The sequence below is a fragment of the Panthera uncia genome (genome assembly GCF_023721935.1).
Source record: "Panthera uncia isolate 11264 chromosome E2 unlocalized genomic scaffold, Puncia_PCG_1.0 HiC_scaffold_19, whole genome shotgun sequence".
Lineage (NCBI taxonomy): Eukaryota > Metazoa > Chordata > Mammalia > Carnivora > Felidae > Panthera > Panthera uncia.
In genome coordinates, this window is record NW_026057588.1 from 11,658,772 (window position 1) to 11,673,643 (window position 14,872).

General features: G+C 51.1%; 1 protein-coding gene across 3 annotated transcripts; it reads right to left on the reverse strand.

Annotated features, from left to right (window-relative positions):
* Positions 1 to 4,942: 4,942 nt before the first annotated feature.
* LOC125915246 (uncharacterized) lies at positions 4,943 to 14,872 on the reverse strand. 3 transcript variants are annotated; one of them, XM_049620968.1, is made up of 5 exons: positions 11,278 to 11,706; positions 9,487 to 9,618; positions 7,668 to 7,832; positions 7,257 to 7,403; positions 4,943 to 5,765 (listed from the first exon to the last, which is right to left on the reverse strand). In XM_049620968.1, exons 1-5 carry the CDS (start codon positions 11,579 to 11,581, stop codon positions 5,533 to 5,535), a joined length of 981 nt encoding a protein of 326 aa, XP_049476925.1. In that variant the 5' UTR covers positions 11,582 to 11,706; the 3' UTR covers positions 4,943 to 5,532. The 3 variants fall into 3 exon arrangements, with proteins under 3 accessions (XP_049476925.1, XP_049476926.1, XP_049476924.1); XM_049620969.1 differs by lacking the exon at positions 4,943 to 5,765 and adding an exon at positions 14,687 to 14,872 and having other exon boundaries at positions 6,731 to 7,403; positions 11,278 to 11,418; XM_049620967.1 differs by lacking the exon at positions 4,943 to 5,765 and having other exon boundaries at positions 6,731 to 7,403.

Below are 14,872 nucleotides of genomic sequence, written 5' to 3' on the forward strand. Positions count from 1 at the left end.
TTGCGTGTGTGTTGGTGTTTCCCCAGTGTTTAACGGGGGAAAAGTTCATCCTCTAGAGTCAGGCAGATGTGGGTTAAAATCCCACAGCTGCCACTTACTAGCCGTCCTTCCTTTCTCCTGTGAGCCTCAGTTTCCTCTTTTACACAATATGGGTAAATAATAGGACAGCTGTCATGATGATTAACACCCTAGGAGACGACTGCTTCCAGCTTTTGAAAGTTTAGGACATGCCAAGCCTTATGCTTTGCACACGTTATGACAATGGGAGGTCAAACTATTTCTTTTAAGTTTATTTATTCATTTTGATTTTTTGTGTATTTATTTTTGAGAGAGAGAGAGAGAGAGAGAGAGAGAGAGACAGGGCACGAGTGGGGGAGGGGCAGAGAGAGAGAAAGACATAGAATCTGAAGCAGGCTCCAGGCTCTGAGCTGTTGGCACAGAGACCGATGTGGGGCTTGAACCCACAAACTGTGAGATCATGACCTGAACCGAAGTGGGAAGCTTAACCAACTGAGTCACCCAGTTGCACCTATTTATTCATTTTGAGAGAGAGAGAGAGAGAGAGAGAATGAATGGGGGAGAGGCAGAGAGAGAGAGAAAGAGAATCCCAAGCAGGCTAGGAGCCCCACGTGGGGCTCGAACCCACGATTCATGAGATCATGACCTAAGCCGAAACCAAGAGTCAGAAGTTTAAGTGACTTGGCCATCCAGGCACCCCGGGAGGTCAACCTACTAATATCTCCCTATGCCAAATGGGAACATGAAGCTCAGCGAGGTTACGAGACTTTTCCAAGGTCGCACCACAGAGAACTTGCAAAGTTACCCTACGAACCCGGGTCTGAGTCCAGAGATCTTAACCACTACCCCATCTAGGGCAGCGGTTTGGGTTCCCTAGACGTGGGAACTCTGGCCCCACATGGGGCCTTCAGTTCCCTTTGTGATCTCTATACTAATCAGAATGGGCCAGATGATGCCACAGCAACAAACAGCCCGACCTCTTGGTGGCTTGCGACAGCACCACAGTTTACTTCCCGTTCTCGCGGCATGTCACCTGCGGGTAGGGCTGATGGATCCTGTCTGGCACCTCGCAGACATCATGGCGGACAGCACAGGCTCTTACTCAAGCTTCCGCCCAGAACCGACTCATGATGCTGCTTCTGCCCTCAACTTCAGAGTCCCTACAAGGACGTCCCCATCCTGCAACACTGGGCCTGGTGACACTTCAGTCCACGGGAATCATGAGTCAGTAGCCACAGATGAGTCCAGCTTCTTGATGCGTGACCTGGAGGTTGGAGACTCAGAGGTCTCTGTCCCTCATCTGCAGAATGACCGTCTATAATGCCTACATCATAGGGTATTAAATAAGATAAATGATATGAAACACCCAACATGGTCTCACTACAAACAGTACTTCCTTTTTCCTCCCAACACTGTTAGCCACTGAATGTTTGTGTCCCCGCCCCTCCGCCACCCAAATTCATATGGTGACGCCCTAGCCCCACAATGTGATGGTATTTGGAAGTGGAGCCTCGGAGATAATTAGTGTCCTTGCAGGAAAGGAGGAAAGACCAGAACGGGCTCCCTGTCTCTGCCATGCGAGGACAAAGTGAGAAAAGGGTCGGTCTGGAAACCAGGAGGAGGGGGGCCTCACCGAAGCCCAACCACACTGAGCCCCTGCCCTCCAGAATTGTGAGCAAATGTGTGTCGTGTAAGCCGCCGAGTCTGTGGTGTTTGGTTACGGCAGCCTAAGCTAAGCTAAGCAGCATTTTAACAACTCCCATTCGCCGAACGCTTATTATCTGCTAAGTACTATCTGTAGACATTCCCTTTTCCAGGAGCAATGACTACTCCCATTTTACAGATGAGGAAACTGGGGCTGAGACAGAGGAAGGGACCTGCCCAACGTCATTGTTATTTGCCTGTGGCCCCTTAGCGTCCCTCAGTGTCCACCCCTCTCTGCCCTGTAATGCTGAGGCTGGGAGTTTGAAAACTACATTTCCCAGGCTCCTTTGCCACCTGACTTCTGCAAACAGGAAGCACTCCAGGTCAGGGGGTAAAACGGGCCTTCCCCCACCCCTGCTTCTGGCAGCATCCATGGATCTGGCTGTGATGCCTCCTGTGTGGCCCCAGCCCTGGCCACACAGCACCCCCCCCCCCCAATCCGTGGTTCCGGGACAAGCCGCCCACAGTACAGCAGCAAGGGGGCTCCTCACTTGTGCTAAGACCACCTGCTCCCTTTGGCTTCCCCAGCCCTGGACGTGGGAGCTGCTTCCTGCATTTGCTAGTCTCTGGGGCGCTTCCTACGGAAATTGCAATTCTCAAAAAAAAAAAAAAAAAAAAAAGACCACGCCAGTATCTATATGCTCTTTCAGAACCTTGTGACTGTCACTTGCCGTGGAACCTTGTGACTGTCACTCGCCATCAAGAGTGGACGCTGTCTCCTCTTCCCTTGAACCTGGACGAATACAGCATAGCAGAAGGGGTGCTTTTCGACCTCGGAGCCTAGGTCATAGTGGGCAGCACGGTTTCTCTCTCTTGGGATGCTCACCCAGGGGCATCTATGGCTGAGTAACAAATCACCCCAGATTGATCCACTTACAATAGTGCCCGTTAAGAATCTCACAGTTCTGGAGGTCAAAAGTAGGGGTGGGCTCAGCTGGGTTCTCTGCTTAGGACCTCGCAAGGCTGAAAGCAAGGTCTTGGCTGGGCTGGGCTCTTATCTAGGGCTTGGGCTCCTCTTTCGGGCTCACTCGGTTCTTGGCAGAATCCAGTTCCTTGCGTTCGTAGGACCGAGGTCTCCATGTTCTTGCTGGCTCTCGGCTGGGGGTCACTCTTGGCCCCTGGGGGCTCCTCCTGGGTCCTTTCCACATAACCCCCTCCAACTTTAAACCAGCAATGCCACATCATCCTTTTCATGCTTCAAATCTGACTTCTGCTACCAGCCAGCGAAAACTCTCTGCTTTTCAAGGGCTTATGTGAGTAGATGAAGCACCACCCCCCCATCACCTCTTTGATGATCTCAAAATCAACTCATCTGCAAATCTAATTACATCTGCAAATCCCTTTTGGCATATCACATATTGTCACACGTGTTGAATCTCATCACCTTCACGGTCCCAGGGATTAGGGTGGAAATTGGTGGGGGCGGGGGGGGGCGCTTAGAATTCTACCTCCCACAAGCCAAGACCACCGCATGTTGTGAGCAAGTCCAAGCCATGCAGTGAAGCCCCCTGGAGGTGTCCAGCTATATATAGCCCCCCAAAGGTCTCAGCCAGCAGCCCGCATCAACCGTCAAAGTTGTGAGTGGATGCGCCTCCAGACGGCCTCAAACCACCCCAGCTAATGCACATCATGCAGCAGACACAGGCCATCCCCAAATTCCTACTCCTGAGTTGTTTTCTGCCGGTTGGTGTTGGAGTGATTTGTGCCTGGAATATCTTCCTTTCTTCCTCACTGCTCTCCAGCTCCCCTTCCTTCCCTCTTTTGCTCTCCTGGTCCTTCCAGCATTATGTACTCAACCCCCCTTATTGAACCCCTGTTGAAACACCTAGGTTGCTTTTCTTTTCCTGGCTGACCCCTGTTCATCTATCCCCCGATTCTTCTTTGCTCACAGAACCCTAGTTTGTGCAGAATCTGGGGACAGCCATATACCTAATGAGGGGGCTGGGGGCTCTGTCAACCTCAGAGACTGAATCTTGATTAGACAAAGGCAACTGGGATCGCCATCACCTTGACAGGGATTGGCTGGCTCCGTTCTGGACAACGGACACGGGGAAAGTCTGCCAGGGGACGGGGTTTCTGGGAAGACAAGAATGGAGGCCACCTCTTCCAGCTTTGGATATGGTTGCATGAGGGCACGATGCTGCAGCTACAGCCATCATCGTGCAGACACCCACATACTGAGGGCGGCAGGGCACCAAGATGGGTCTTCAGTGGTTCCTCTGACCTGTGGAATGGATGACCCCTGGGTACCCCTACCTCCATTCTCTCTGTTCAGTTGTGTATTAGGTATTCCTTAGTGCTCCTTCCTCGGGGCCTCTGCCCTTACAGCTCCCTCTGCCTGGGGTGCCCCCCTCCACACCCCACACATCCGCATGGCCCTCTGCTCAGATGTCGCCTTCCTGAGACCTCTCAAAAAACAAACAAACAAAACCACACCCCTTCTACAGCCCTCCCATTTCTCTTCCCTGCACTGTGTTTATTATCTGTCTCTGCCACTGAAACATAAACCCTCCTGAGAGCAGAGAGCTTTCTTTACTATGCACCCTCAGTGTCTAGAACTGGGCTTGATGTGTATCGCCTGTGATCAATAAATATTTGTCCAATTCATGCCGTGCGAATGCTTTGAGTTCTTTTTGTTGGACTTTGTATTACGTTCAGCCAAAAGCAAATGGTTCCTGCCCTCCCCCCACCCCCATCTTCACCTCACAGCTAAATCCTTTGGGTCCAATGCTTGCTCTAAAATGACACTCACGGGGCACCTGGGGGGGCTCAGTCAGTTAAGCCTCCCACTTCTGCTCAGGTCATGACCTTGCAGTTCACAAGTTCAAGCCCCGAGTTGGACTCTGGGCTGACAGCCCAGAGCCTGGAGCCTGCTTCGGATTCTGTGTCTCCTTCTCTCTCTGCTCCTCCTCTACTCACACTCTCTCTCTCAAAAAGAAAGAAACATTAAAAAAGAAAGAAATGCAGATTCTCAGGTCCTACTCCAGATTACATTTAGATAAGATGTAAAATAAAAAATAAAATAAAATAAAATAAAATAAAATAAAAACACTCACTCCAGACTGAGCATTTGCTCTCACGCCCACCTTGGCTGCTAGACATGGTCATCTGCAGGTCCCCTCAGGTCCCAGAATCCCCAGAGGAGAGAGAGTAGACCACATCAAGGCCCTGTTTGAGGCTTCGGAAGTCAGAAGAAGGAAACCCAAGCCACTTGGTATTGTGGGATGCGGTTCATTCAGATTTGGTTACAGAGGGGAGGCTGAACCCAGATAGAAGAGGGCCCCTGGTGGGGATAGAATGGGCTGCTGTACAAGCCTGGGAAGGGGGTGTATTTGGTCCTGAAGCCCCATCTTGGCTGCCCAGGACTTTGCTAAACCCTAAAGAGGAAGACAGAAGGGGCTGTTTCCCAATGTTCAGGAAAACAGACACAGCCCTAGTCTAAGGGAATGGCCAGGTGTTGGAGACCCCCTAGTTTGAGGAAAGAGGCTTAGTCTTTGCCCCCCCCCCCCCATATGAAGATTGTGTGTCCGCGGAGGCCTCTCTAGTCTGAGGTCTGAGAAGTACAGCCTAGTAGGAGGGAGGAGCTACATCCTTTGGGACCCTGGTGTTAAGAAAGAGGACTTGCCCTGGGGAAGCCCTTAGCCTGAGGGAGGAGGCTCAGTCCTTCTGACTTTTCTCACCAGAAGCTTCCAGGCCTAGAAACGGGGAAGGGGAGGGGAGCCAGGGCGCCCTCTAGCGAGGTGGGAAGCAAGCGGGGTTGAGCGGCTGCGGGGCGAGGGTGGTGGAGGGTTAGGGTGGAGGCGGGACTGCTCAGGAGAGGGCCAGGAAGCCCAGGGCCACCAGCAGCACGGACCGGGCGAGGCGGAGGCCAGGCGGCGCGCCAGAGGGGCACTCGGATTCCAGGATGGCGCGCCGGCTGGTGCTGCAGTGGGGCTGGTGGGCCAGCCGGTGGCCGGGGAACGTCAGCAGCGCCTTGGCGGTGGCGTCGGGGACCCCGCACAGGTTTTGGGAGCCGCAGCCGCGCAGGGTCACGTTCTGGCTGCCTGCGGGGACGCGGGTGAGGACGCAGGTGAGGATGAGCGGGCAGGTGTCCTCCGTGCCCACGTGCGCCTGCCACCGCGAGCCACCCCGGCCACCCCCCTCCTGTCCCCGCGCCCGGGCTTCCGGGCTCCCAGAATAAGCCCACTTCCCTGCAACTCCCTCCAGCCCCGTGGGATCTGCCTGCGTCGCCAGGGTTTCCTAAAAGACCAGACTGTCACATCCGACAGGACACATGGCAGCGGGCCAGCCCTGAGGGATGACAGACCCTCGGATCCATGTCTTTGGGGAAAACTCACCGGAAATGTTGGGATCCTCAACCTGGGGTCTGGTCAGGGCTGTGCCTTTCATTGTTATTCTTTTTTTTTTTTTTTTTTTCATTTTTAAAAATTATTTTAAGTTTATTTATTTATTTTGAGAGAGAAAGAGAGAGAGAGAGCGAGTGGGCATGCAGGCAGAGAGAGAGAGAGGAAGAGAGAGAGTCCCAAGCAGGCTCTGCACTGTCAGCACAGAGCCAGATGCGGGGCTGGAACCCACAAACTGAGATCATGACCTGAGTGGAAATCAAGGGTCAGCCGCTCAACTGACTGAGCCCCCCAGGGGCCCCATTAAGTCTTTCTCTTTTAAAGAAATGTCTGGAGGGGCACCCGGGTGGCTCGGTGGGTTGAGCATGGGACTTCGGCTCAGGTCATGAGCTCACGGTTCAGTGCGTGAGTGACACGTTAGCCTCCCAGCACAGTCTGTATTTTGTCTCAGGGTGCCCTGAACTGGAGTATATTTCCTCACAGAGAGCCATGATGGTCTTAGATTCACTGAAATGCCGTATATAGCGCTTACGATCTCGAATTTTCAATCCAGTAGCCACTAGCCCCATATGGCTGTTGAGCGCTAGACATGTGGCCGGTTTGAACCGAAATGTGCTGTGAATATAAAATCCACACCAGATTCCAAAGGCTTAGTAGCCAAAAAAAAAAAAAAAAGAACGTAACCCGTTTCATTTATAATTTCTTACATGGATCGCATCGCGTGTTGCAATGACAGCTGTTGAATACGTGGGGTATACACAAAAAATATTACCAAATTAATGTCATCTCCGACTCGTTACTTTTTAATGTGGCTACTCGGAAAATTTAAATGCTACACGTGGCTTACCCCGTATTCCTTTTGGACAGCACTCATCCAGAAGTCTCATGGATTATCTTATTTAATTCCCACAACAGTCTTCTTTAAAAGTTTATTTATTTTTGAGAGAGAGAGCTCGTACGTGCGGCCCGGAGGATCCCAAGCAGGCTCCCGCTGCCAGCAGCGAGCCCGAGGCGGGCCTCCCACCCACGAGCTGAGCCGTGAGAGCATGAGCCGAGCCACCCAGGTGCCCCTAATTCCCACAGCAGTCTTATAAGTTAGAGACCCCAAACCCAAGCAATGCCCGAATCCAAAACCTGTGCACTCAGGCTTACTCACGGGCACACGCATGCACGTACACACGTGTATATTACCTTCTGTAGACAGCAGGTCCAGCTGGACACACTCAGTCTCCCCGACGGGACACTGCACGTAGAAGGAGGAATTGCAGGGCCCCGGGTGGCCGTTAGGACATGTAGGACACAGGAACCCGCTCAGGGGGTGTGAGGCTGGCACCCCTTCTGTAAAGGGGAGGCTGACAGTCAGGAACTCCAGGAGCCTCTGTGCACATTCCCACAGGGGAATGACCTTATTGACATTTGCCCAACTAGCTGGGGTCAGGGTGACTTCAGGCAGCCCGGCTGCGGAACTGGGCGGTGGGGGGGGGGGGGGGGGGGAGGTGCTCCCGCCTGCCTGCCTTCCTCGACTCAGGACAAACTCTCCTCCAGAGCACCCCACCACTTCCGTGGCCACCCCCTGACTGCTTTCCAGTGGCGGCGGCATACCGGGAGGAGTGAGTGCTTGGCAGTTGCCTTGGCAACAGGTGGAGTTGATCTGGAAGCCAAAGTCCACGCTGGAGGTGAAGGCAGAGACCGAGCTGCCAAATAGGCAGTCCCTGAGGGCCACACAGGAGCCGCTTCTCCAGACGACAGAGTCACCTTTCCCTAAGGCTGAGAGATGTGGGGGGCAGGCTTACGGGAAAGGCCACCATAAGCCACGCCCTCACTGGAAGCTCCCAAATCCCTCTGGGTGCCATTGTTGGCATTCACTTCGCCTGACGGTCTGCCCTAATACGCTCAAAGCCTGTCACCGGTCGTCAAGACACACGGCTCAAAAGCCTTCCTTCCTCCGCCTTGTCCAGTTAGGGCTCCAATGATCAGGACGTCTCTGTACCTGTGATGTCTCCCAACCTGTCTATGAGAACCTCGCGGGCTTAGCCAGAAAGTTCTCAAGGATCCTGGAACTGTTCACGTGGTACACTACCCTTACCAACCCCAGTTACGTAGCTAAAAGACAGAGAAAAGCAGGTTTCCAGTTCAACGCCCCTTCCCAATGACCGAAGGGTCTAGTTTTTCCCTTTATGGGGCAGACGGACAGGGGCCTTAGCAGCTCCTTGCCCAGAATCTTGACGTAGAAACCAAGATGGCTGCAACGGTCTCTCCCACCCCACATGCATCTCTGTATCTTCACTTACCACTCCCACATCAAGAGGTGGAATCTGTTTCCTCACCCCTTAACCCGGAGCTGGCCTTGCGACTTGCTCTGATCAATAGACCCGTGGCAGGAGCGACACTGTGTCAGTTCTGGGCTCCTCTCTTACGAAGCCCGTGGCTTCTACCTCTTCCTTCTCAGAAGCCAGCCACCATATTGGAAAGCGGCTCAGCAAGGCTACTGACTGATGATAGACCACACGGACAGAGGCCCCGGAAAGCAGGAGGCCGTACTGAACATTCCAGCCCCAGCAGGGTTCCCAGCGGAATGCAGCCACAGGGGGAACCTCACCCCTTGGAGGAGGAGACCTGCCCAGCTGTGCCTCGTGAACCCACAGAATAGTGAGAAGTAATAAATCATGGGGTTTTTTTAGCCACAACGCGTTTTTTCATTGCGCCCTCCCCACCCCCCCAAAAAAAAACCCACATAATAAAAAATGTACCCTCCTAGGCATTTGTAAATGTACTGTGAGTGGTATTAACTATATTTACATTGTTGGGTAACAGGTCTCTAGAACGCTTTCATTTTGCAATACTAAAAACTAGCACCATTCTGTTATTTTGACTACTCTAGGGTGTCCCTTATAAGAGGAGTCATACTGTATTTGTCCTTTTGTGTCTCGTTAAGCCACTCCATCTGAAGCTGATTTGTTATTCAGCAATAAGTACCTATAACAAATGTGGCATCACATCTTTTTTTTTAACATTTTATTTACTTAAAAATTTGTATTAATGTTTATTTATTTTTGAGACAGAGAGACAGGGACAGAGCATGAGCAGGGAAGAGACAGAGAGAGACAGAGACACAGAATCCAAAGCAGTCTCCAGGTTCTGAGCTGGAAGCCCAGAGCCTGACACAGGGCTCGAACTCACGGAGCGTGAGATCATGACCTGAACTGAAGTCGGACGCTTAACCCACTGAGCCACCCAGGCCCCCCCTGTGTGACATCACATCTTAAATTCACATACTCTGCTGCAACCAGCCTCTGTCCTCCACCGCCAGGAAAAGGCCGCCAGGGCCGGAGTCAGGGCGGTGAACACGGAGGGCAAGGAGAGATCTTGGTGAGCCTCGTTTCTGCCACCCCCACTCAATCCTGTCTCCGGGGACACTCACCTAGGATGCCTGCTGTCTGAAGGCAGTAGTTCCGATCTGCTGGGCAGAGGACAGCGTCACAAGTATTGAGTCCTGAGCAGGTGACACAGACAGTGACCCCGTCCGTGGTCAGAGATGTGTTTGCAGGGGGACCTAGGGAGAAAGGAAGATGAGCAGGCTGGAGAGCAACCTGTGCGTGTGTGTGTGTGTGTGTGTGTATTTCTGGGCACATCAGCGTATGCGCACCTCTACAATGATGTAGTTTGTGTGCCCAAGCCTGTTTCCCTGTGTACACACGGGGCTGTGTGTGCCTGTGTTGAACTCTGTTTGTTTTGGAACCGTCGGCAGAGGGTGGGGACGTTTGTGTGTGGCATCCCTGTGGGAGAAGGTGTCTACATCTCTGCGTGAACAGAGCACATGTTTACGTGTATATATAAAAGGCTGATTTTGTGGGTCTGGATGTGTCTGTGTTCCCAGCAAGGTTTAGGGTGCTTGGATATATATCTGGAGTACAGATGTGAATGTCTGTGAATGTTAGAGTGCTTCGGCACGTCTGTGTATATTTTGTACTTTCGTATATTTGTGTGTTGATGCCTGTCCACACACCCGGATCTGACAACTGACGAGCCCCCCTGCATGGATCTGTTACACGTCCAGAGGGACTGTATATGCAAAAATTCCATGTCTTGTGTTCCAGTTGTTGGCTAGCCTACTTAGTCCTTTCTCCTTCCATATTTTTTCAAAGTTTATTTATTTTTGAGAGAGAGAGAGAGAGAGAGAGAGAAACAGAGCACAAGCAAGGGAGGGGCAGAGAGAGAGGGGGACACAGAATCCGAAGCAGCTCCAGGCTCTGAGCTGTCAGCACAGAGCCCAACGATGCGGGGCTCGAACTCAGGAACCGTGAGATCATGACCTGAGCTGAAGTCGGATGCTCAACCGACTGAGCCGCCCAGGCACCCCTCTCCTTCCATATTGTAAATTTTGAGCTCCTGGGTCTTTTTCTTTTCTCTATCGTGATCATTCGTTGAACCCACTGTTTAATTTTTTAAAGTAAAACTCCCCCAGGGGCGCCTGGGTGGCTCAGTCAGTTCAGTGGCCGACTCCTTTTTCGGCTCAGGTCATGATCTCACGGTTGGTGGGAGTGAGCCCTTCGTCGAGCTCCACACTGAGCGTGGAACCTGCTTAAGATTGAGGCTTCCACATCCCTGGAGCCGAGGGAAGGCCGCTCTACCCACATTTGAAAATTGCCTCTCTCTCCTCTGAACCGTCTGTGATCCAGTTCTGTTGTCTCGCTTAAAAAAAGCTGTTGCCCTGGTCAGTGCTCTCAATTAGCATCTCTCTTTTCTGGAAGACAAAACTTATTGCCCTTGTTCTTTGTTAGGCCAGAAGAAGACTTTTGGCAAACCTGTCTTCTTACACAAGCAAGGAAGTGAAGGAAAGAAAGAAAGAGACTTCTTATTTCAACAGAGTTTGTATCTCTAATCTCATTTACATGACAGGATGCTTGTGTTTACAAATGTGTGCTCCTCTGTACGTGTGTTTGGGGTGCTGGGATACTGATGGAGATGGTTGTGGATGTGTGGGTGTGTGCCAGTTGGATTTTCTGCTTCTAGGAGTGTTAACTGATGTGTAGGTGTGCACGCGTGCGTGTGCACACACGCGCGTCTGCGAGCTTATAAAGGTAACTGCATTCCCTGAGAGCATATTGGGAGGGGGAGGGGATACCCTGGAAACACATAGGATTGGGAAGGGCATGTGGGGTCTAGGAAGGGCAGAGAAAATAGAATCTCAGGAAGTCAGAGTTCAAAGTACCTGGCAGGGTGGGTGTAACCACATAGTTGCATTCAGGCTGGCTGACGAGACGAAATCCAGACGCTTCTGGGCCCAGGGTGGTGTTCACTTGCAGGTGGCAGACATTTGGGGTAGCACAGCCCTTCAGGATTTGGGGACCCCCTGCAGAAACAGGGGGAAGCGGCAGGGGGAGACTCAAAGCCAGAGCCTTCCCACCTTGCTGACTTTCTCTAGGTCTGAAAGTTCCCATCTCTGTTGACAGTTCTATGTGATTCGTTGTCAAATCTGCCTGGTCATTTCGTACAACCTTTTGATGCCTGCTCATTTTTGTGATTCTAAGTTTATTCTTTCAGATATACCACATATGGTTACGTTCTGTAGCTGATCATTACAATAGCTCCTCGTGAGTCGAATCTCGTGTTTGTTGCTTTTGCTCTCACTCATGGTAGCTTGTTCCCTTGTGCATTTTGTGAGCTCTGATTGTGAGCTCATATTTGGTTGATGTTGATCTTGGGGGGGGGGGGTATCCTGAGGGCTTTTCGGGTGGAGAGGATTTGCCTTTGCTTGTACTGAAAACTAGGAGGTACTACCAACCTGGGATCATTCCAGTCTCCTTCCGAGGTTTCCCGCTTATGTGGAGCTCTAAGAGTCAGCTCCCCAGCCGTGCCACGGACCCAAGACCTAGTCACCCAAAGCAGGGTGTCATCAGCATTTGCTCCCAGGGCCACTCTGCCTTTTATGTTTGCTTACTGCTCTTGCTCTGAATTCCGCTCACATTTTTATTTTGTTTGGGGATCCTTGGACATTTCCCTAACTTCCTATAAGCCCCCCAAAGCATGGAGAAATAATTTTGTACATCTAGTTCGTCTGTAAATAATGGCATACCAAGAGGGATGATAATGGGAACAGGCTATAAGGGGTGTATTGTCCATAGAACATTTATTTATTTATTTATTTATTTATAATTATTTATTTTTGAGAAGGAGAGAGAGAGTGCAAGCAGGAGAGGGGCAGAGAGAGAGAGGGAGACACAGAATCTGAAGCAGGCTCCAGGCTCTGAGCTGTCAGCACAGAGCCCGACGCCGGACTCGAACCCACGAACCGCGAGATCATGACCTGAGCTGAAGTTCGATGCTGGGTTGGATGCACTTAAAAACAATAATAAAACTGACTAGGGGAGCCTGGCCGGCTCAGTCTGTAGAGCATGGGACTCTTGATATTGGGGAGCTGAATTTAACCTCCACGGTAGGCGTAGAGCTTACTTAAAAAAAAAATGGGGCACCTGGGTGGCTCGGTTGGTTAAGCATCCGACTCATGATTTCAACTCAGGTCCTGATCTCACAGTTTGTGCGATCAAGCCTTGTGTTGGGCTCTGCACTGACAGTGCGGAGCCTGCTTGGAATTCTCTCTCCCTCTCTTTCTGCCCCTCCCTCGCTCAAGCTCTCTCTCTCTCAAAATAAATAAATAAGCATTTAAAATAATAATAATAATAATTATTATTATTATTATTATAGTAAAACTGACTAAACATCAATCTGATTCTTTTTATCACCCTATTCCAGCATTTCCAAACAATGGCAGTGATAAAGTACCCCTCCCCCCAGGGCGGACCACTCCCACCACTCATGTCCCCCCTCCCTTACCTCACACCTTCCCAGTATGCCACTGTTTGTAGCAGGAAGACCTTTCAGAGGTCCAGTCTACCAGGAGCAGAAGCCCGGACTGTTCCTTCCTGTCGCTTTGTTTGCCTAATAGTTAGACTATGTTCTATTCTAAGCCTTTTGCTCAAAAAGCCTCTGCTCCAACCGTTTGCAAACGCATAGGGGTGATTTTAAAATACACCTGCAAATTCTTTGACACATCAAGAAGTGAGGGTACTAGGCTTCCTCCTCTTGAAACTGATGAGGGAAACAAAGGCAAGAGAAATGTAGCTTAAATTAAATCTCCTCACAGCTTGTAGCCCACTGATAGACACCTGAAACATGCAATGTGACTTTCCTCAAGGAACTCATGGCTGCCTTAGTGCCTTCATGTTTATATTTTATTAAAAGTAACCTTATCTTGGGGCGCCTGGGTTGCTCAGTCGGTTGAGCACTGACTTTGGCTCAGGTCATGATCTCACAGTTCATGAGTTCAAGCCTGGCATCGGGCTGTGTGCTGACAGCTCGGAGCCTGGAGCCTGCCTCGGATTCTGTGTCTCCCTCTCTCTCTGCTCCTCCCCTGCTCGTGCTCTGTCTCTGTCGCTCTCTGTCTCAAAAGTAAATAATAATAAACATTAAAAAAAAAAAAAGTAACCTTAACTTAATAGCAGCTAGCCCCTCAAGGTCCTGGAAGCCATGCTTCCAAATTCCTTAGAGACTTACTTTTCTTCTATACCCCTCCCTTCACAAACATAAAAATATAAAATCAGTCACCCCAGTGCAGCTCTTCCTGCCCACGGGTCCTGTCCCCGTGCTTTAATAAAACCACCTTTTTGCACCAAAGATGTCTCAAGGATTCTTTCTTAGCCGTTTGCTCAAGAACCACATCAAAACCAGATGGACTTTTGTGATCGTTTGAACCAACAAAGCATGGTAAAATGACATCATGTGACCTCCAAGGCTAGCTCACGTAAAAGTGGGAAGCTGCCATTTTGTTTGCTGGAATACTCGACCTTAAAGTCTTCAGTCACCATGCAAAGGTGGTGGCAGCCATGATGTGGGGAAGCCCAATCTAACCAACGTGGAGCAACAACATAGAGAGGCCCTAAGATTACATGAAGAGAGAGAGAGAGAGAGAGAGAGATGCCTAACTAGCCCCAGCCCCTGCCCTGTTTGCTGAGCTAGTCAGTACTGAGATCTTCAGCCAGCATATAATGAGCCCTGAGGCGGCCATGCTGTGAGGAAGCCAAGTCTAACCAATGTGGAAAACCCACCCTGGAGAGGCCCAGAGTCTACGTGTGTGAGATGCTCAGCAAACCCCCAGTTGCCCAGTTCCAGCCCCGGCCACACTCTGTGATCCCGTGAGAGACTCAGAACCATCCGGGTGGGCTTTCCACAATTCCCAACCCACAGAAACTGTAAGAGTTAACAAAATGGGGCACCTGGGTGGCTCAGTGGCTTAAGCATCTGGCTTTGGCTCAGGTCATGATGATCTCATGGCTCGTGAGTTCAAGCCCCATGTCGGGCTCTATGCTGTCAAAGTTGAGCCTGCTTCAAATCCTCTGTCCCCCGCCCCTCCCCTGCTCTCTCTGTCTGTCTCAAAAATAAATAAACATTAAAAAAAAGAGTTAATAAAATGATGGCTATTATTTTAAGCTGCCACATTTGTGAGCGATTTGATAATAGCAACAGGTGACCAGAACACCATGCAAATGAACCTCAACACTTGTTTGTGCGTGTCGGAGGCAGGCCCACCACACAAGCGCCTCCAGAAGGGAAGGAACCCTTACCTCCATTCCACGTCCCGTTGAGGGTGAGACACATAGTCTGGTCCCCTGTGCAGTTCATGACCGAAAGGGAGTCACAGGAGGCTGACTTGTCCCCAGAACAGTAGGGACATTGCACTCCGTTGAGCTGGGCTTCGGACCCTGCCTCTGGGAGGAGTGGGTGTGGTTGGTGTGGGGTGAAGGCTGAGA